This window comes from Ochotona princeps, chromosome 1, assembly GCF_030435755.1.
Source record: "Ochotona princeps isolate mOchPri1 chromosome 1, mOchPri1.hap1, whole genome shotgun sequence".
NCBI classification, from domain to species: domain Eukaryota; kingdom Metazoa; phylum Chordata; class Mammalia; order Lagomorpha; family Ochotonidae; genus Ochotona; species Ochotona princeps.
The window spans coordinates 96988135-97011049 of record NC_080832.1 but is presented as its reverse complement, the minus strand read 5'-3'; the positions used below and the strand labels follow the sequence as shown (position 1 = coordinate 97011049).

Genomic DNA, 22915 nt, shown 5'->3' with positions numbered 1-22915 from the left:
GAATGAGCATCTCAAAGCCAGGCAGTGTGCTGCTGTGGAAATGAGGTAGAAATGACATCTGCTTTGGAATCTGACCACCTTCGCACAGAAGGTGCCATTTGGCTCAATCCCCTCATACTATAGAAGAAAGCATTGCAGAGGCCAAGGGAAGTGGGCATGAGTTGCCCAAACTCACACAACCCAAGGAAAGCTAAGCCCAAAAATCCTTCATCCAATGCGCTCTCCTTCCTGTCTAAAAATAACAGCCATGCCCATGAAGGTGTCCCAAGCACTTGTGACAGCATCACAGACCCAGGGAAGTCTGGAGGACTTCAGAGGCTGTTAAGAAGCCCTCCCTGATGCAATGCTCTTGAAAGTGTACGCACCTGTATATATATATGATCCTCACTGTGTACCACACTGTGACCCCATCTGTGTACCACACTGTGACCCCATCTGTGTACCACACTGTGACCCCATCTGTGTACCAGGAACTGTCCTTATTTGGAGTGGAGCCAAAACAAAGAGGGAAAGGAGCCTGTGAGGGATTCCAAAGTCCCTGGCTAAGAATGATGGAAGGGGTAATCACAGCTTTTTCCACTTTAGTAAGATCCATTGTTGTTGCTGTTGTGGTTGTTGTTATGGTTGTTGTGATGAGGACACAGGATGGTGGAGAATTAAAAGCTTTGCACAGGGATGCATTTAGCCTAGCAGTTAAGATGCCAGTGTTCCACATCAGAGTCCCCAAGCTTGATTGCTAAGCTCCAGCTCCTGACTCGAGTTTCCTATCAACACAGACCATGGGAGGTAGAAGGTGACAGCACAGATGCTAAGTCCCTGCCATCTAATGCGAGACCTGGGTTGAATTACCATGTACTGGTTTTGGCCCTGGCCCAGGCCCAACCACTGAGAAAATTTGGAAAGTGAAACCGTAAGTAAAGCCTCTTGTTCTCTGCCTCTCTTCCTCTCAAAGAATAAGTACATAAATGAAATGTTTAAAAGGATATATTGAGTGGGGCCCAGCACAATGTCAGTGGCCAAATCCTCACTTTCCAAGGGTTGGGATCCCATATGGGAGCCAGTTCCAGTCCTGGCTGCTCCACTTCCCATCCAGATCCCGGCTTGTGATCTGAGAAACCAGTGAAAGATGACCCAAAACCTTGAGATTCAGCACCTGTATGGGAGTCCCGAGAGAAGCTCTGAACTCCTGGCTTCGGATCAGCTCAGCTTTGGTCATCGCAGCCATTCAGGGAGTGAACCAGTAAATGGAAGATCTTCCTCTCTGTCTCTCCTTCTCTCTGTAAATCTGCTTTCCAATAAAAATACGTAATTAAAAAAGATATATTCAGTGACTTTAAAAAAAAAATGTCTTTTACAGGTACAGCCAAATAATCTTTGACAAAAAGACAAACGACAATCCAGGCAAATGGGAAGGTCTGTTCAATAAATGCTGTTGGGACAACTGGTTAATAGCCTGCAGAAACAAAAAGATAGATCCACATCTCTCACCATACACTAAGATCAGATCTAAATGGATAACAGATCTAAACCTACATCCAGAAACCTTCAAACTTTTGGAAGAAAATGTTGGAAACACACTGCAACACTTAGGAGTAGGCTCTCACTTCCTAAAAAAGACTCCAAATGCAGTAGAAACCGAGACCAAAATAAACAATTGGGACCTCATCAAACTAAGAAGCTTCTGTACAGCTAGAGAAACAATCAACAAAGTAAAAAGGCAACCCACAGAATGGGAGAAGATCTTCGCGCACGACATAGGTGATAGAGGGCTGATCTCCAGAATATACAAAGAGCTACAAAACAACCAAAATGTCAAAACAAACAAGCCACTCAAGAAATGGGCACGGGAAATGGGCAGACACTTGACAAAGGAACAAACCCAAATGGCAAATAAACATGAAAAAATGCTCAAGTTCCCTGGCAATAAGGGAAATCCAAATTAAAACATCAACGAGGTACCACCTAACGCCAGTAAGACTGGCCCACATGAATAAAAGCACCAACAACACTTGTTGGCGAGGTTGCGGGGAAAAGGGAACCCTTCTCCACTGCTGGGGGGGTGCAGGCTGGTACAGCCTCTATGGAAATCAGTATGGAGAATATTCAAACAACTCAAATTCAATATACTGTATGATCCAGCAATAGCACTCCTGGGAATATATCCAGAACACCTGTTTTATGAGAAACCAACATGCACTCCTATGTTCATAGCAGCACAATCAGTAATTGCAAAAACATGGAAGCAACCAAAATGCCCATCAACAGAGGATTGGATAAGAAAGCTATGGTTCATCTACTCCATGGAATACTACTCAGCTATTAAAAAAAACAAAATGCAGTTCTTTGTGGCCAAATGGGCCAAACTGGAAACCATAATGCTAAGGGAAATGAGCCAATCACAAAAGGTTAAATACCACATGTTTGCCTTAATTTAAGATGATATGATGTTATGTATAACATGTTATGTTTTGAATGTTATATGTTGTGTATAAACTAAAATTGAAGTATAGGTGAGGTGGTCACAGAAGGTGGCTGGGAACTCGCATTTATCTTTAACATATTGGTTACTCATTACTATGTCAATTAATTCCATAATGATGTAAATTTTTGCTGATGGTATGTTGGAGCTTTCAATTGACTGGGATGATACTCTGCTGGCTCTGTCTTCAGACCAGAGAGGGTATACCTAAGAAGCCGTTGAACTTGACTGGGCAATAAGTTGCTGGACTCTATGTTTGGTATACGCTTGCAATGGGGGAATCTCAACTGAACTTGAGCTGTGGTTATGCAACAAGGTGGAGGAATCCACCATGGTGGGAGGGTTTGGGGAGGGGTGGGGAGAACCCAAGTACCTATGTAACTGTGTCACATAATACAATGTAATTAATGAAGTAAAAATAATAAATAATAAAAAAAAAAAGAAAGCATTGCAGCCCCAGCGTGGTAGCCTAGGGCTAAGGTCCTTGCCTTGCAAATGCCAGGATCCTGTTTGGACACTGATTCTAATCCCAGCAGCTCCACTACCCACCTAGCTCCCTGCTTGTGACCTGGGAAAACAGTTGAGGATGGCCCAAAGCCTTGGGTCCCTGCACCCACATGAGAGACCCAGAAGAAGCTCCTGGCTCGTGGCTTCAGATTGGTTTGGCGCTGTCCATTGTGGCCACTTGGGGAGTGAATCATCGGACTGAAGATATTCCTCTCTGTCTCTCCTCCTCTCTGTATATCTGACTTTTCAATTTTAAAAAAAATCTTAAAAAAAAAAAAGGAAAGAAAAAAAGCATTGCACTTCAGAGTCAGTGTTGTGGCAGAGCAAGTAAAGCTGCTCCCTGAAATGCTGGCATCCTAAGAGTTTGTGTCCTGATTGATCCACTTCTGAACTAGCTCTCTGGTAAGTAGCAGTAGATAGCCAAAGTGTTTGGGCTTCTGCTACCCATGTGGGAGGCCTCAAAGAAGTTTTTGTCTCCTGGCTTCGGCCTGGCACAACATTGGCTGTTGCTGCCACTTAGAGAGTAAACTAGCAAGTAGAAAATCAACCTCTCTCTCTCTTCCTCTTGTCCATCCCTCTCTCTCTATTGCTCTGACTTGGAAAAAATTAATAAATCCTTCTTTAAAAAAAAGCATTGCCTGATGTCACTGAGCACCTTTCTTAAAAATACTTTGTGTTGGGCCCGGCAGCGTGGCCTGGCGGCTAAAGTCCTAGCCTTGAAAGCCCCGGGATCCCATATGGGTGCCGGTTCTAATCCCGGCAGCTCCACTTTCCATCCAGCTCCCTGCTTGTGGCTTGGGAAAGCAGTTGAGGACGGCCCAATGCATTGGGACACTGCACCCACGTGGGAGACCCGGAAGAGTTTCCAGGTTCCCAGCTTTGGATCGGCACGCACCGGCCCGTTGTGGTCACTTGGGGAGTGAAACATCGGAGGAAGATCTTCCTCTCTGTCTCTCCTCCTCTGTGTATATCTGGCTGTAATAAAAGGAATAAATCTTAAAAAAAAAAAAAAAAGCTTTAAAAAAAAATACTTTGTGTTCATTTCATGTCTGTCTTTTGGCAAAGCCGAGGACACTTACATTTCCTTCGGTAACAAAAATAACATTAGGGCTGTGAGAAGTTTGAAAAATACTGTGAAAGTAATTTTCCCATTGTAAGAAAATTCTGGAGAATTGCAATCATTATATTATTCCTGGACCAAAACTTCATTGAGTTTGGGTTTTTCCATAGCCTTTATTCTCCACTGTGATCATTAACTAAGGAAAACTGGATGTGAACCAGAGGCAGCAGGATATCCCCTCCCACGGCTGCTCCCCCATGGCCCACTGGTGGGTATTTTGTAATTCTTAAAGGATTTTGCAGTTTCAAACCAGCTTGCACTGGTCAGTTGATGCTATCATGCTTGTTGAGGTCATCATCAAAGCAATATTCGTAAGCATCATGAAGGCCAAGGTGACAATATATTTGACTATGCCAAGGACACAGTGAATAGTTAAGCAATGTCGGCAAGCCAGGTTGTGCTCATCTTTGTCACAAATGTCATTCTAGAGCTCTCTCACTCTCTCTCTATAAATACATATGTATGTATGCATGTTTATAATATATACATATACTTGGGTATATACACATATATTTATGTATCTATGCACAAATATATATATATTTACAAAATGAGTATTTCCATTTTCTAATGAAAAGACTTACCGTTCTGTAACTTTTCATATTCTTCTCTTGTTTCAATAAATTCTTCTTCAAACTAGATAAAGAAGGAAAGATTTTATTTTTTAATTGTCCTGAGAAAATGTAAAAAAGTAAATTGTCAACAACATAAAATGACCAACAACTTCCAGAATAATTTTTTAAAGAATTATTTTATTTTTGGGCCTGGCGCCGTGGCGTAGTGGCTAAAGTCCTCGCCTTGAACGCCCAAGGATCCCATATGGGCGCCGGTTCTAATCCCAGCAGCTCCACTTCCCATCCAGCTCCCTGCTTGTGGCCTGGGAAAGCAGTCGAGGACGGCCCAAAGATTTGGGACCCTGCACCTGCGTGGGAGACCCTGAGAAGGTTCCTGGTTCCCGGCATCGGATCGGCGCAGCACCGGCCGTTGCGCTCACTTGGGGAGTGAATCATCAGAGGAAGATTTTCCTCTCTGTCTCTCCTCTTCTCTGTATATCTGACTTTGTAATAAAAATAAACAAATCTTAAAAAAATATATTTTATTTTTATTGGAAAATCAGACATACAGAGAGGAGGAGACACAGAGAGGAAGATCTGTCTGCTGATTCACTCCTCTAGTGTCCACAACAACTGGATCTTCTAAAATACTAAGATACTATACTATACTATACTATATTAAAAGGGTATACTATACTATACTATACTATACTATACTATACTATACTATACTATACCATACTATACTATACTAAAAGGGTATTCCCAAGCTCCTACACACTTTCCTCCACATTCTTAGGCTTTCTCTAATGCCACTAGGGATTTATTCCCTCCCTTTTCTCTCTTATCCTTCACCTCCCTCTTCTCTCTCAGTCTTCTCCCATTTCAGGGCAACTCAGATTTCTCTGTGATGCTCATATATTCAAACAGATAGAAACAGGCATTACTCTGAAGCCAGCACAGTGGCTAACCCTCCGTGTGCAGCGCCAGCATCCTATAATGGCACCAGTTCATGTCCCTGCTACTCCATTTCTGAGCTCACTCCCTCCTTATGGCTGGGAAAGCAGCAGAAGGTAGCTCAAGTCTTTGGGACCCTGAACCCTCATAGGAGACCCAGAAGAAGCTCGTGACTCCTGGCTTTGGATCAGCTCAGCTCTGGCTGTCATGGGCATTTGGGAAGAGAACCAACAAATGGAAGACCCTTCTTTCTGTTTGTACTCTCTTTGTAAAATCTGCCTTTCAAATAAAAATAAACAAATCTTAAAAGAAGGAGAGTACACATTACATAGCTGAGATTATCATAATGTATTGATGGTCTTTCCGAAACTTTTGTGAGAGAGCTTTTTGTCCCCCACATCCAGAGGCAAGTGGTAAGATGAATAGTGTGGGGGAGAAGCCTCCAAAACGAAGAGAGGGAACAAAAGAAGGTAATAGATGACCGTCAAACAGGGAAGTGGAAATCTACACCTGTACAAAAAAACCAATCCAATCCCAAAGTATTTGTGAAAATCTAAGGCAAAGCGGGCAGGGAACGGGCAAATTTGGAGTGCAGGAAAGATCCTGTATGACAATTTCCAAAAGGACGGGAAAGGGAATATCATATCATTGCTAGGAGTCAGGGTCCTACTGTCAGCCACAATCAGGTAGTAGATGACTCGGGTGCCCAGGCGGAGTGGAAAAGACCCAGAAGACCAGCTAGTTCCAATGGAGTCAAGTCCGATGTGCAGCCTCTCTCTCTCCTTTCTCTCTCTCTCTCTCTCACTCTCACTCTCTAGCTCTCTCAAGATCTCTGTAGCTTCACCAAGGTCTTTTCATCCCCTCAGGGGCTTTCAAAATACCTCCCAGCCCCTTCAACTCCTCCCTAAAGTCCCCTCTACCCCATGGGCCCGGAACTATAATCCCTCCCTCTCTCATAAGAAAAACTGCCAAAAATAGAAAGAGAAGACACAGCTTGAACGCAGCATCAGAATTTTGAAGGGGAAAGATCGCTTTGATCCCGGCAAAACCACCTTCCTTCCTCTCCCCAGTCAGGAACCCACCTCCACTCCCGCTGCAGCCAGCAGCCAGCGGACTGGCTCCATCCGACCCCTGCCGTAAAAGTAGTAGAGCTTGGGTTTGGCTGCCATGACTCCTGGCTTTAGCGTTTCCTAAAGGAAAAAACTGTAAGACATATTTAAAGAACTAACACACACCATGTGATACGTCCCCACTTAAAGCAATTCCAAAGCAGATACACAGAAACTATTGCCTAGGGGTACATAGATATGATGTAAAATGTTAAAAAAAAAGAAAAAGAGAAAGAAAGAAAGAAAGAAAGAAAGAAAGAAAGAAAGAAAGAAAGAAAGAAAGAAAGAAAGAAAGAAAGACAGTCCTTCTCATTGAAGCAGGATGATCTTACTTCTGATGACAACGGGCACTGTGAGTGGGGAGGGCCGTCCAGGAATCCCAGATTTTCCAACTATGTCCTCTTTCTGGAGCCAAACTAGTCTTGATAATTAATCTTTAAATTGTGATTAACTGTTTTTACAGTCTCTCTACTTTGGAAATGCTCTATTTTGCAATTTAAGACAAAGGAAAAAAAAAGAAGAAAATGGGCCATGGCATAGTAATTTAAGCCTCTGCCTGTGGTGTTGCCATTCCAAATGGGCACCAGTTTGAGTCCTGGCTGCTCCACCTCCAATCCAGTTCCCTGCTAATGGCTTGAAAAAGCAGCAGTAGATCGCCCAACTCCATGGAACTCTGTACCTACATGGACAACCCAGAACAATCTCCTGCCTCCGGGCTTCAGACCTGCCCAGTATTTGCCATTGCGGCCATTTGGACAGTAAACCAGTAGATAACCTTGTTGTCTATGGAACTGTATCATAAAATGATAATTATGTGATAATAATAATAATAAAGGGAAAAGAAAAATTAAATAAAAATTAAAAATTTCAAAGACTTTATAATGATCAGAAGGAGAGTAGTTTCCTGCTGGCAATTAGAATACAACACTTAAAAGCATGTAGAGACATGGGTCCCTGGAATTGCCCAAATTAACTGGTGATGGAGGACCTAGCACTGTAGTATAGCGGGTTAAGCCACTTGCTTGTGACTCCGGAGTGCTGGATACTCTGCTTCTCACCCAGTCCCCGCTAATGCAGCTTGAAAAGCAACAGCAGATGGCCTAAATACCTGGGTTCCCACTGTCTATGTGGCAAACCAGGATAGAAGTATAGGTTTCTGGTTTTGATCTGGTCCAGTCCTGGCTCTCGAGGCCATTCAGGGAATGAATCAGTTAGTGGAAAAATAATTGTCTCTGTCTTTACTTTTATCTCTCTTTCTGCCATTCTGGTCTTTCAAATAAATAAATGTCTTTCAAATGAATAAATCCTTTTTAAAAATATTTATTTATTTTTATTAGAAAGTCAGATATATAGAGAGAAGGAGAGACAAAGAGAAAGATCTTTCATCTGATGATTCACACCCCAAACAGCCACAACAGCCAGAGCTGAGCCCATCCGAAACCAGGAGCCTGGAGCCTCTTCCAGGTCTCCCACGCGGGTGCAGAGTCCCAAGGCTTTGGGCCATCCTCTACTGTTTTGAAGAGACACAGGCAGGGAGCTGGATGGGAAGCAGAGCCGTCAGGATTAGAACCGGCGCCCATATGAGATCTCAGTACATACGAGGGGAGGACTTCAGTCACTAGGCTACCATACTGGGCCCATGAATAAATCTTTTAAAAGTGAACTGAAGGGGTTGCTGGGACACGTCCAACAACTGGGTGTGAGTCTGGATGCCGGAGGTGGACTATGGAGCTTGGAGCACGTGAACTCACTAAATGAAAGAGAGAATCTGTGCTTCTTGGGCTAGAACCTCCCAGATACAGATTAACACACCTGCGGAGAGGGAACTGTAGGGAGGTGGTGCGGTGATCCAATGACTAAATCCTCACCTTGCAACTGCCAGCATCCCACATGAGTGCCAGTTTGTGTTCTGGCTGCTCCACTTCCCTTCTAGCTCCCTGTTTGTGGACTGGGAAAGCAGTAGAGGATGGCCCAAAAGCTTTGGTACCCTGCACCTGCATATAAGACCCTGAAGAAACTCCTGACTTCTAACTTCAGATTTGCTTAGCTCTGACCACTGCAGGCCATTTGGGAATGAACCAGTGGATAGAAGATCTTTCTGTCTCTCCTTCTCTCCATAGATCTTCCTTTCCAATAAAAAAAATTACATCTTTAAAAACAAACAAAACAAAACAAAACAGTACCTCTGGTCTTGCTGAAGGAATGAACACAGAAATCCAGGGGTTCACATGTGATTCAACTCCTGTTCACCCACTCCCATGCCAGGCACAGTGCCTATATTATATGTAATCCTCAAGCGGAGTGTGACAGTTGAGTTTTGGTATTCCTTACTTTCCAATGCAAGGGCCTCTAGGTTTTCGAGTCCTGAGTCCTCACTATTGCTGTATAGACTTCTGTCATTCATCTAAACTTCACACTCCTTGAGATGGGTAGTAGACGCACTGCCTGCCTCCATCATGAGAACTGAGGGTTGACTAAGACCGTAAATAAATAAGTACTACAATAGCCAGCCCATAACATATCGAAGCTTGCATGCTTCTTGAAATGAATTACAGATTCAGAGTTTTTTAGTCTCTTTTGCCTATTGGCTTATTCATTAGTTTTCCGTGTCTTTTATAAATGGCTGCTGCAAAGTAATATTTTGTAAGAGAATGTTTAAAAAATATATAAAATGGACTGTAGAGGAGTGTGCTTGAGAATTTTGTGTAATGCCCTATTAATGCTGCTATAGTCTTAGGTAACTTTGGTAGCTATGTAAGCCTTTCTGCCCACTTGAGGGTCAGATGACATTCAAATAACACCACGTGGAACCTGATGGGGGCAGTGTTGCATTGCTGCATCCTGGGAAGGGGCTAAGGCGCTTGCTGCCTTAGGCAGGAGCTTCATTGGTGCCCATCCCCCAGGCTCTTGGCCTCTTGGTACCCACTTGCTTTCTTGCTTCCTGTGGAGGGACAGACGTAGTCATCTCTCTCCCGTACTCTTTCACCTGCTGGCCCACTCTCTCAGAACATGGGCCACACATGCTGTACTCCTTACCCTCTGAATAAACTCTACCACTTGCTTAAGCCATGTCAGTGCTTCTGCTTTTTTAAGAAGCAAGAACCTAGAAAATAAATATTTGGCTCAAAACCAAGACCACAACAGTGCCAGTAGAGGTTCACACATTTCACCTTTGAGTGTTCTTTCTGCTTTCTCGGGAGCATGAGAGGCAGAAAAATGTAGCTTTGGAAGCCAGATCTTAATATCCAGCACCTTAAATGAGAAGCAGTCAATACCGTTGTGAGGTAGGCAGCTTGGAAGCCCATCCCCTCCACCACCATCACCTAGAAGTTCTTTCCTGCCCACCTGTGATGCTCATCTATCATCACCTGGAACTTAGCGGGGACAGTCTTGCATTGTTGTGCAACCACTCCCCTCAGAAGCCCCCACAAAAGGCCCGTGATAGGCAGGGGCTCTATCTCTTAGTCATGTGCTTCCCTTGCTTTGGCACTCTGACTCTTGGCCTTCCCCACTGCCTGCTTGCTCTCTGGTTTCCCACAGACAGATTCTGGTAGTCCCTGAGCATGGCCCCTATATGTCTGTATTCCTCACCCTCTGTTCACTGCTTGGGCAGGACAGTGACAATGTTCATGCTAAGATGCTTTGTATTTGTAATTTGCGTACTTTCAAGAATTCCAGGAGAGGTGAGGCCTAGTGGTAAAGGAATGTGGGCAGAGAAGCCAGGGAAAGGTGAATGTCTGCAGCTTTGTAAATGTTCCCAAGTTGTTCACTGTATGTCTGTTAGGATAACTTTTATTAGAACATAAGTCTTCAGTGTGACAGATGGACTTCAGGGTAATGAGCATTTGTTCCTCTCGGGGTTTCGACTGACTGGATTGCCATATGGACTTGTGATTTGCTAATTTCTAGTGGGCCCTGTTATCGCCAAACTTGAGTAACAGAGACTCCTTAATAAACCCTAGACTTGACTGGTGTGATCTCGCTTATACCCTGCAGCAATACTTTTTGTAAAAAATTCCCAGCAAATGCTTGTATACCTCATAAACAGTTGTCTCTGGTCAGTCACCATCCCTGGACAAAGAGCTGCTACTCTGAACTGTTCTGAATTACACTCTCCAGATCTGAAATGCGTCAAGATGACCTCAGCAGAGAAACAGTGGTTGGTTGGAGAGCCTAAGAGAGTGTAGCGGAGAAGGATTGGAAAGAGGGTGGTAGTTCAGGGTACCGGAGTGTAGTTGAGTAGAGAAAAAAATTTATGATATCCCATTGTACAGTAGGATAACTCAGACTGATAGTAATCAACCGGGCATTTCAAAGAGCTGGTGTGACAGGGTGAAAAATGACAGTTGGCTGGTCCTCCTCCTCCCCCTATGGAGGAAACAAGTTCTAGGAACTGAGGCCCATGAGAAATTTCCAAGAAGTTAAACTGTAACTATAACTGTAGAATTGCCCATCTTGGCTGTAACTTGCTTATTGTATCTTCTGTATCCTTACTTGCCAGCGTAAAGGCCTCCAGGATGTGGGTTTTTGTTGTTGTTTTCCTTTAAAAGCTCACTGTCCCGACAAGTCAGGGATGTTTCCTTCAGACCTGTTCTGAGTGGGGGCAGTCACCAACTGGCTTATAAAGACTCCCCAAATTCTAAATTGGCTTTGGTGGTCTTTTATAATGTGTGCCCCATAACACTAGTACAGAGGATTTTTGAATACAAACAAATGAGGTCTGTATGAGTTATGATTGACTGGGTTATGAATGACTGGATTGCCATATGGACTTGTGATTTGCTAATTTCTAGTGGGCCCTGTTATTACCAAACTTGGTTAATAAAGACTCTTTAATAAACCTTAGACTTCTCTGGCGTGATCTCGCTCTCAGCGCGCAACAGTTCTTCCAAGAACACTTAAGCACAGAGCAGGGATCCCATACCTCTCCCAGTCTCACACCCACGCAAATCCACCAGCTCTCTGTGGAGTCCACACTGCAAGATTCTAACAAGGTGGGTAACTCCCAGAAGGCAGGGTTCAGATCTTTCTTCCATTCTCTGAGAACCAACCTAGCATTACCCTGGACATAGGGGCTGTGCAATACATTTCACTCCGTCAAGGTACCACTTTGAGATATAGTCTCTAAAGGTGAAAAGGGTCTGTGTTTCATCTTTCATTCATTCTTTCAACAGTAATCAATATTAGAACTACTGAGGAACTCCCCACATAGGATTAGGAGTAGTTCTGGCAACAAAATAATCTACACTATGAAATAAATCAGGTGAAACTTGAGTACTTAATATCGGATTACAGGAATTGCCCAGAGCCTTACAGAATGAGTGCATAGAAATGCAAATTAATTTGACAATCCCCCCCACATCACCCCTACATTGTGACTGGTTAAGGATTTAAACCTTGTGCTCTAATCCTTTCTCCGTAACCTCTAATACAGTCCAAAAAGAGCAGAGTAAATCATAGCTTGGTGACACAGAAGATCAAGTTTGAGCTTCAAAAAGTAAATCCAACTACTCTTACTGTTTAAAATACATTGTCAAAGCGTAAAGCACAGGTGCAATGAAAAAATTCATGCCATCTGTGGGAAATTAAAAAAGCAGAGAACAAAGAAATAGTTCTTTCTGGAATGCATTTCACAATGCAAACACTCAGAGAACCCTGACCGGAACCCAGGAAGTCAAGCTGAGTATAAGTGCAAACCCTTATCTTCAAGTCAAGTTTTTCTGCCTCTGAGATTGGCCTACAGGTATGCTGCAAAATAAACAAGCCTAGTTCCCAAGGAAGCTTCGCATGTAGGTCTTAGGACAATGGGAGCTGAACCTCAAAGGACTCACAAACTTCACCTGTGTGCACCCTGAGCTGTGATGAGCAGTGAGGAAGCAGGCTCCAAGCCGGAGACCCAGCACATGCCTCAGGTGGGCTGAGAAGGCAAGAGTGACAATGCCAAGACAAACTTTGGTTGTGTGGTCCTTTGATAAAAACTAGGCATCACATGTTTTAGAGAATTGGAAAAGCACAATGTACTGTCCCATGTTTACCAGAGTGAGGCCATAGGTACAGGAAAAAAGAAAGATCCTAGTTCTGGAGCCCGCACAGTAGCTTATCAAGTTAAGCCTCTGCCAGTGGTGCCGGCTTCAGACCTGCTCAACTCCAGCACTTGCAGTGGATAGAAGATCTCTTTCTGTCTCTCCCTCTCTAACTCTTACTTTCAACTAAAATTTTTTTGAAAGATTTATTTTGTTTTTATTGGGAAGGCATATACAGAGGGGAGAGAAAGAGAGAAACATCCTCTGTCTGATGATTCACTCCCCAAGTTGCCATAAGCAGGGAGTTGCTCCAATCTGAAGCCAGGAGCCCAGAGCCTCTTCCAGGTCTCCCACACAGGTGCCGGGTCCCAAGGCTTTGGGCCGTCCTCAACTGCTTTCCTAGGCCACAAGCAGGGAGTTGGATGGGAAGTGGGCCCACTGGGATTAGAACTGGTGCCCATATGGGGTGCCGGCACTTGCCAGATGAGGACTTTAGCCGCTAGACTACCACCCCAGGCCCTCAACTAAATTTTTTTTTTTTAAGAAAAAGCATTTATTATAAGACTAGGTTGTGCAAATGGTTACATGCTGGAGAGAAGAAGGAAGTTAAGAGAATTACCAATTAATTTTCCCTGTGAGATTAACATCTACATTTTTCAAAAGAGAAATTCCCAAGATGAGAGGGCCCTGTAAGTCTCAAGGTTACAAAACTTCAGATGTGGAGCAAGATCTGAACAAAATGTCCATTTATTTGGTTATCCAGAAGGGCATCGGTTTGGAATGAGTGGATCTTAGTTCTTCCCAGGCTGAACCCCTTGCTGATCTTGCTTTTGTTCCCACGCCTTCATTTTCTGCTCTACATATCCTCTATCTACTGAACACACATCTTACTCAGGAAGATGAAATTCAACCAAAAATGTGAACAGTCACCCTGGATAATTTAGATAAAAATAACTTAAAAAAATAATGTTAACATGTTGATGAATAATTTAGGAAAGGATAGTCTGTAATAAAATTTCTGGATAAGATTTGAAAGGGGCTAATTTAAGAGAGTGACATTTAAAATGTATAAGCATACTTTAGGGCCCGGCGCCGTGGTCTAGCGGCTAAAGTCCTCGCCTTGAACATGCCGGGATCCCATACAGAAACCGGTTCTAATCCCGGCAGCTCCACTTCCCATCCAGCTCCCTGCTTGTGGCCTGGGGAAGCAGTCGAGGACGGTCCAATGCTTTGGGACCCTGCACCTGCGTGGGAGACCCAAAAGAGGTTCCAGGTTCCTAGGTTCCCAGCTTCAGATCGGCGCAGCACCGGCCATTGCGCTCACTTGGGGAGTGAATCATCGGACGGAAGATCTTCCTCTCTGTATATCTGACTTTGTAATTAAAAAAAAATAAATCTTTAAAAAAAATGTCAGGAACTCACCCACTGAAGCCAACCCTGTTGCTTCAGGTGTGCATTAGCAGGAAGCTGGAATCAGGCGGTGGAGTTGGGAGTTCACCAGGGCACTCCAAAGTGATGTGGTTATCCTAATCGGTGTCTTATCCATTAGGTTAAATCCCTACCCTCTCTACAAATGTTTTGAAGTACCCTTTTATAATACATCAGATTTTAGTATAGCTTTAAAGTGTACTTTTGTTATAGCTGCAAGTTCATTTTAAAGTTACGATTGTCAATTATTTCTCTTTATATTTCTAGGAAATGATAATAAAAGGCATAATTAATCAAACTCAAGATGTTATTAGCCAGCATGGTATCCTACATGAACCCAGGGCCCAGCTCAATGGCTAAATCCTTGGCTTGCAAGTGCCTGGATCTTATATGGGCACTGATTGTGTCCTGGCTGCTCCACTTCCCTTCCAGCTCTCTGCTTATGACCCAGGAAAGCAGGAGTTTACAGCCCTAAAGCCCTGCACCCACATGGGAGACCCACAAGAAGCTCCTAGCTCTTGGCTTCAGATCAGCTCAGCTCAGCTCTGGCCATTGAAGCTCTGGCCATTGGGGAGTGGACCAGTGGATAGAGAATCTTTCTATCTCTCCTTCTCTCCATAAAATTTAATCTGCATTTCCAATACAAGCAAATAAATCTTTTTAAAAACTATAAAAGAAAGGAGCCCTCCAAAAACAAACCAAAAAAGCCATGTATTATACAGTATTTTTACTGCAGCCCAAACCAAACACGACTCTGGTAAGTGCAGGGGTGCTTACGTAAAATGATTAGGGAAGGAAGGCCATTCCAAGCTTATGTGCTAAGGATTTTTCCATACAGTCCTGTGTTTTGTTTTCAAAGACTTCCCCTGGGTTGACTCATGTTTCCCAAACTCACAAACTTAGACCTTAGAAGAAAAATATATCTGAGACAAGAAGACTTTCATCTCCCTAGATCCACTTAGAAAACAAAAAAAGTGAGTTACCACCTGGCTCCTTAAGAGCTGAAAGACTAGGACAAGGAGCTGAAGTCTGTGTCTTTCAGCTAGAGGTTCTCTGACACAGTCCGTGGCGACACAGAACCCTGGAGGAAGCCCCCAGTGTCAAGTCATTTGGATCAAGCCTTCCAAACATGGAGCAGACGCTTGGAGGCGGGATGTCCTAGTTCACCCAGTAAGCACCTGTGGCAGGCTCCTCTGTCCTCTTCACCTGGCTACCAAGACACCTGATACGTGCTTGAGAAGGAAAAAAAAAGTAATGGCTCAAAAATTAACAATTGTTTTAAAATTTTGCTAGGTATGTTATGTCATCCACCCAATGGAAATACCACTAACTTGACTATTTCAATTTTAAACTACATTTCATATGTGGCATGGGAGTGGAGGCATTTTAATATGTCTGATAAGAGGTATCTTATGCACAGGCAATGAAAGTCTCTAAAAGGCCTTGCCAAGATATACATTTACTATCCCAGTTTCATTTTCCTATAAACTCTGCAGAAAACAAAATGTTTCCTTTACCTGTAATAAGCAAGTTTCGTGGTTGCACTAATCACAAAGTTAAAACAAGTTTTCACTCTACGTTGAAAATTAAGCAGCAAAATGTTGTAACAACTCAAACTGGTCTGAGAAGAGTTCATAAGCACTTTACCACTAACCTTGAACCTTCCAGGCGCTGGTCGCTGGAGTGTGGTGGGGAGATTAAGTGAAGGTTTATAACTTGTTCTGTGAAAGCTCCACCCACTCAAAGGGTTAGTCATGTGCATGCCGGTTCACACACACACCTGTGAGGCTTCATTTTGTTTCACTACCTAAATATTTGCTAATGCATCAAGTTACCAAAGGGAAAACTGGTATATTATGTAGACTTTCACCCAGAACTCATTTGTACCAGGCAGGGTTCTGGGTCTGGGGTCTGCAGAGGTATCCCTGACAGACCCAGTTTCTGCACCTGAGCTTCCATTCCAGCTGTGGAAGACAGCCAGTACAAGCATACAGGTTCCTTCAAGTTAACAATAGAAGCAAAATACCAAGTGATTGTAAGCTGTGGATGAGAGGACTGCGTGTTAACAAAGTTCAAAGGTATAGGAGGGAGGAATTGGGGAACACTGTGTGTAACAGTTCATTCTGTGCTAAAGTTAGCCAAACACTTGACACTGGGCAATGCATGAAGTACATGAATTCATTTCTAAGCCATTTTGGAAGCTGAGAAGTCTAGGGTCAGGAACCAGCGAGGGTCTTCTTGCTGCCTCACCCTCAGCCAGAAGGCAGCAAGGAAGGAGTGACAGCATGAATTTAGGCTCTAGAGTATAAGTCAGAGTTGGCTGCATTTTTATTAAAAAGTAAATGTATTCATTTATTTCAAAGGCAGAATGAGAAACAGGACAGAGAGAAAGAGCTATCTTCTAGTTTAGTTCCCAAATAGTTGCCAACAGCTAGGTCTGGGTCAGGAGGAGACTAGGAGCTTGGAACTCCATCCTAGTCTCCCCGCTGGGTAGCAGAAGCTCAAGCACTTGGACCATCCTCTGCTGTGTGGGGCTCAAGGGCAAATAGGTCACTAAGTCAACAGATGGCGGCCAACAGAAGAGCCCTGGTTGGGGATCAAAGTCACTAGGTTGCACGTGGGGAACAAGACAGCGACCAACAGAAGAGCCCTAGGCATGAGCCAGGGCAGGGATCAAGTTGTTTTAAAGAAAGACTGATTGACCAGGAGCCATTTCCCTGCTCAGCACCTCGTACTCACCTGCCCCTGGCCTATGGGAGGTGGCTTCCGCAGTCATGCTGATAATGATTGGCTCCTAATTCTCCTCTTCTGGAGCTCCTGGCCGGAGACGGTTTGCTGTTCCATATTAGAGTGTGCGTTTCCCAAATAAACCAGAACTGCTCGGACAGAACCCCTGCCACGGCTGTTTGTCTCTTGCTCGCCAGGAGGCTGGGTGGTGGGCAGCCAGCTCACCCCTTCCAACAAATGGGCAATAGAGGATCGATTCTGTGGGGAGGAAGCCCTGCACTGCTGCTTTCCTAGATGCATTAGCAGAGAGCAGGATCAGAACCAGAGCAATAGGACTTCAAATGGGGTTGTGATATGAGATAATGACATTAAGCCATCACACCACAACGCAAGCTCCTAGCCCTTTTAAGTCCGAGACACTGCAATCTGTTACTGCCCTGTTTATTTATTTAATATTTATTTATTTTTATTGGAAAGTCAGATTTACAGAGTGAAGGAGAAACAAAGATCCTCCATTCACTGGTTCACACCTCAAGTAGCTGCAACGGTCTGTGCTGAGCCAATCCGAGGCCAGGAGACTCCTCAGGTCTCCTGCATGGGTGCAGGGTCCCAAGGCTTTGGGCCTCCTCTAGTGCTTTCCCAGGACACAAGCAGGGAGCTAGAAAGGAAGTGGACCAGCTGAGATATGAACTAACATCTATATAAGATCCCGGGCATGCAAGGCAAGGATTTCAGCCACTAGGCTGCCATGCCAGGGCCCTGCTGCCCTATTTATACATGGCTGTGCTCTCTACCACCTGGTTCATCCATCCTGGCTTTTCGTCAGTGCTCCTGAAGCTTTCCTCCTGCTGCTTCTTGCTTCCTGTCCCATGTAAGAAGCAGTCCTGAATTTGGTTTCAGCCCTGAGCATGCCAACAAGCTAATACTATTTTAGGCTAGAAGATCTGGTCTCTGACATCCTACTCCCCTTGTTAAGTTTGGCTACCTGTGAACATGGGAGGGTAGTGGTGCTGGAGCCTTCTCCCAAAAGGAAACGTGATAGGGCATGGTGCAGTGGCCTAGTGGCTAAAGTCTTCCCTTTGCATTCACCACAGGGATCCCATAAGGGCGCCGGTGTGTCCCTGCAGCCCCGTTCCCCCATCCAGCTCCCTGCTTGTGGCCTGGGAAAGCAGTCAAGGACCATGCAAACTTTGGGACCTTGCACCTGTGTGGGAGACCTAGAAAAAGCTCCCGGCTTTGGATTGGCTGAGCTCTGGCCATTGCTGCCACCTGGGGAGTGAATCAGGCGACAGAAAGTCTTGTTCTCTGTCTTTCCTCTTCTCTGTATATCTGACTTCCTGATAAAAACAAATCTTAAAAAGAAAAAAGAAGGAAAGAAAATGTGGTAAAGCAGGGTTTTGCCACCTGAGGCAGGGCGAGGGTGAAGGGGACTGGTTTCCTATCGATCAAGGTCATGAAATGGTGAACAGAATGATGTGGGAAGTTCTCATCACTGGAGCCTGGCCTTGTCTGTTTCTGTATCCCTTTAACTCAGCATAGAAACCAACCTTCCTGCCTCTCTTTTCTCAAAGAGTGTGGAAGAGCTCCTTGCACCTAGTTAAAGCCAAGGGAGCAGTACTTGCTTAAAGGCTTCAGGTTTTATCTGGCAATAGCCCTGGATGGTAAAACCACATTAAATCAGTCGAAAACAGCTCAGATTCACTGCCATCCCACAAAACTCAGTAACATCAACCCTAACATGTTGTCATGTCAACAGCTGCCTGGTAAAAGTCCATTAATCTCCAAATGAGTAGAAAATGTTTCTCCTCCCTAAAGAGCTTGGAGACAGCCAGACCCAAGGCCACCCTCTTTCTGACACTGTTAGGTGCAAGTTGGGAGCATTCCCTAAACTATGTACATCCCGGGAATTCAAAGGACGTGCACAAGTCCCTGTAAGCTAAATATTCACAGCTGTGGTTTATTACAGAGAAAGGCTACAGGAGAGTCAGCCCAGGGAGATGTGTGAGGCTGATCCAAAGGGTGCGCTCCTGGCGTCCTCCTTCCATGGAGCCCTGGGCTGTTTATGCCTCCTGGCAATGATGCATGACAATGTGCATGGAGCATTGCCAGTCAGGCAGGTCCATACCTCTGCCTTGATTTCTAATATTCTTATTGGGGGTACGGCACATAGGCATGGTTGTCAACCAAGTGTCTGATCGTTTTTAACCCCCTCCAGAACCGAGCAGATCCCATGTGACCCAGAGCTTCCACCCTCCATCACATTCCTAGTCTGTTGTAAAGGGCTCAGCTTAAATCACCAGGTTAGATTTCTCTGCTCTCCTGCCCCATTTCTGAGTAGCTTAGGTCTTAAAAGTATGTTAGGTTTTACAATTCTTTGATGTAGATCATAAGCAATCTGACTCACATTGATTGTTTGTTCATTGGTTACTTCACAATATCTTATTGCATGAGATACAGGCTGTTTGGGGTTGGAATATTATTACAATTTACAGGTACTGTTTTTTGGATTGACATTTTTTCATCTTAAATTAAGGCAAACATGTGGTATCTAACCTTTTGGGATTGGCTCGTTTCCCTTAGCATAATGGTTTCCAGTTAGGCCCATTTGGCCACAAAAAACTGCATTTCGTTTTTTTTAATAGCTGAGTAGTATTCCATGGAGTAAATGAACCATAGCTTTCTTATGCAGTCTTCTGTTGATGAGCATTTCGGTTGCTTCCAAGTTTTTGCAATTATTGTGCTACTGTGAACATACGGGTGCATGTTGGTTTCTCGTGTAACAGGTGTTTTGGATATATTCCTAGGAGTGCTATTGCTGGATCATATGGTATGCATATTTTCAGTTGTTTGAGTGTTCTCCATACTGATTTCTTTTTTTTTTAAAGATTTATTTTATTTTTATTACAAAGTCAGATATACTGAGAGAAGGAGAGATAGAGAGGAAGTGGAGCTGCCGGGATTAGAACCAGTGGCCATATGGGATCAAGGCGAGGACCTTAGCCACTAGGCCACACTGCCGAGCCCCAGTCCATACTGATTTCTATAGAGGCTGTACCAACCTGCAGTCCCACCAGCAGTGGAGTAGGGTTCCCTTTTCCCCACATCCTCGCCAGCAAGTGGTGTTGGTGGTTTTTTGTATGTGAGCCATTCTTACTGGCATTGAAACAGAAGAACAGTAAACTTCCTTTGGGACTAGGGAGAGGAGCTTTCTCTGGTCCTTACTTAGTTCCAACTTTGGATCCCCACCCTCTCCTGCAATGACCATCAGGGTTGCCCTGGAGCACCCCCTCCCGCAAACAAAACAAAACAAAAAAACAACAAAAAAATTAGAATAGATAGAGAACAACAAGGAAAGCTTAGAATCAGACAGGAAACAGTCAGCGGGGACTCACATACACCTTACTAGGTAGGACACGAAAACAAGTTACTCCTCACTGGGGTATTGAAGATTTCCCTGCACACCCCTTCTAAAACTGTTCTGTGCCTCAACTGTTGACATGTGCCTTGTTAGAGTTATAAGCCAGTTTAGATTATCCTAAAATCTGTCAAGTTCAGCAAAATTATGCTTCAACACTATAAACTGCTAAATACTAAAATGAAAATAGACACGAGACAGCTGAATAGTATCCTATAGCCATTTTAAGGTGTATAGCAGCCAATTCTGTATATAAGCTAAAATTGAAATGTCAACGAGGTAGTCACAGGATGTGATTAAGAACTTGCATTTTTTTAACATTGATTACTCAATACCATGTCAATTAATTCCATAATGTTGTAAATTGTTGATGTTGTGTTGGGGCTTTTAATTGATCGGGACGATATTCTGCTAGCTCTACCTTCAGACCAGAGATTATCTCCCCAAGAAACCGTTGAATGTATCTGGACAATAAGATGCTGGACTCTGTGCTTGGTATATGTTTGCAACGAAAGAACCTCAACTGAATTTGAACTGTAATACTGCAACAAGGTGGAGGAATCCATCATGGGGAGAGGGCACGGGGAGGGGTTGGGGGAATCCCAGAGCCTATGAAACTGTGTTATATAATGCAACATAATTAATAATAATAATAAAAAATCACTAGGTCACCAAGTGACCAAGGCCTCTGGGGTAAACAAAGATAAGATATTCCACAGGCTTCCAGAGTGCCTCCCAGGGGAAAAGACCAAATGTTTTCAGGCACACAGCAAAATTATTTTCTCCATACTCCCTAATTTCCATCCTTAGATGGGCTGCTGTGCTCAGGGGCCTGGCTAGAGCTGGGTCATTTCCCCTGACTCAGCTGCCTGGGGCCCCAATGCTCCTCAGGCCTGCCCAGTGCTGCACCTGCCACCATGGCTTTGCTCTTCCGGGAATGTTAATGCCAACATGGTGACACAGTGTCACTCTGCATCAGTATAAAGAGGAATACCACTTTGATGTGTGTGCTGGATTTTCCCCTAAGAAAGACATGGGAGGGACACTCGCACTGACTGTGACAGGCATTCATGACCACCTCACAGTTGCAGTCTTTTACTTTTGATCCAACGATCCATCGTATAATGAGAAACGAGCATCTCTCTGAGGCTCTTATGCAAGCTTGACTCTGTTTTTGAAATTGCTGCATAGTGGGTATCCAAAAGTAGCACTTTTTAACCTTTTCCAACATTTCTTCACTAAGTAACACACATGTTTGAACATATATCTTCCCCGTGATGTTCTTTTCTACAATAGGGGCTGTCTCTGTGACGCTGCCTGGCTTGTACAGGTGTTTGATCAAGTCTTCCAATGTAAGTCAACATGTGTTTAAAAGCAGTATTAACAGACCATACTTTTAGTGTAAGAAATTATTCGAACATCCCACCCCAGACCCAGTGCCAATTCCTCCTCCTCACAGCTCATGAAATTCGCGCCAGTCCATCTGTACACCCATCAGATGTAGCCCAGCATTGCATCTGAGAATCCCACCCCCAATCTCTCCCAAGCCCCTTCCCCAACCCCGCCCGCTTACCAATCATCCTTAGGCAAACATCTGTGACAATTCCAGTCACCTGCCTCGCGGGAATAAAACTTCCTGAAGTACCTCATTGTGTCTGGTGTTTTCAGCTCACCATAAAAGAACCAGGCTACTAGAATTAGCTGAACGTAATAGCATAAGAACTTTAAAAGTGTGCTAAATAACTAACATTTAGTGCTTAAATAAAAACAACTAGAAGCCTAGAAATAACCATTTGGGTAGTAAGAGGATAAAAATAACATACATTTGCATTTTCTTACACATGTGTCAAATATAAATGGCAGGATATACAAGCTGAGTACCTCTTATCTGACATTTTGGGATCAGAAGTGGAATTGAAATTCAGATTCTGGAGTTTGGGAGTATTTGCATTCAGATGAGATATTTCAGGGATGGGACTGAAATTTAAATATCAACTTCATTTCATACACGCCTTTATACACATAGACTGCAACGAACTTTTAAAAAAACTTGCTGTCATTATTATTTGGAAGGCAGATTTACAGAGAGGAGAGACAGAGATATTTTATCTGCCAGCTCACTCCCCAAATGGCCACAATGGCTGGAGCTGAGCTGATCTGAAACCAGGAGCCAAGAACTTCTTCTGGGTCTCCCATGTAGGTGCAGGGTCCCAAGGACTTGAACCATCCTCTTGCTTTCCCAGGCCACAAGCTGGGAGCTATATTGGAAGTGGAACAAAATGGTGCCACCCACATGGGATGCTGGCACCACACGCACAGCTTCAACCTACTACTCTACAGTGACAGCCCCTGAAACTAATTTTATGCAGTATTTTCAGTGTACCCACACTTTGACTACAACCTGCCACATGAATCAGGTGTTAAATTTTTCAGTTGTGGCACTCAAAAGCTTTTAGGCTTTAGAGGATTTCAAGATTTTAGATTTTTGTGTTAGGGATGGTCAGTCTGTGTAAATGCTAACTTGTTTGCCTGTGAGAAACAGAACCAGGTGCTGGGAGGCAGAGTTGAAAATTCCCAAGACTAGACACTCCCCCTT

General features: G+C 44.0%; 1 protein-coding gene across 1 annotated transcript in view; it reads right to left on the bottom strand.

Moving 5' to 3' along the window:
• The window catches only part of LOC101532588 (glutathione S-transferase A4-like), a 28735-nt gene extending 12806 nt beyond the window's left edge, over positions 1-15929 (bottom strand). Inside the window, exons 1-3 of the mRNA XM_058671850.1 lie at positions 15832-15929; positions 6700-6820; positions 4691-4742 (exon numbers count right to left, since the gene is read on the bottom strand). Coding sequence (XP_058527833.1) covers positions 4691-4742; positions 6700-6786 — 139 coding nt within the window. The 5' untranslated portion in view covers positions 6787-6820; positions 15832-15929. The remainder of the gene's footprint in view (positions 1-4690; positions 4743-6699; positions 6821-15831) is intronic.
• Between the last annotated feature and the right edge of the window lie 6986 nt (positions 15930-22915).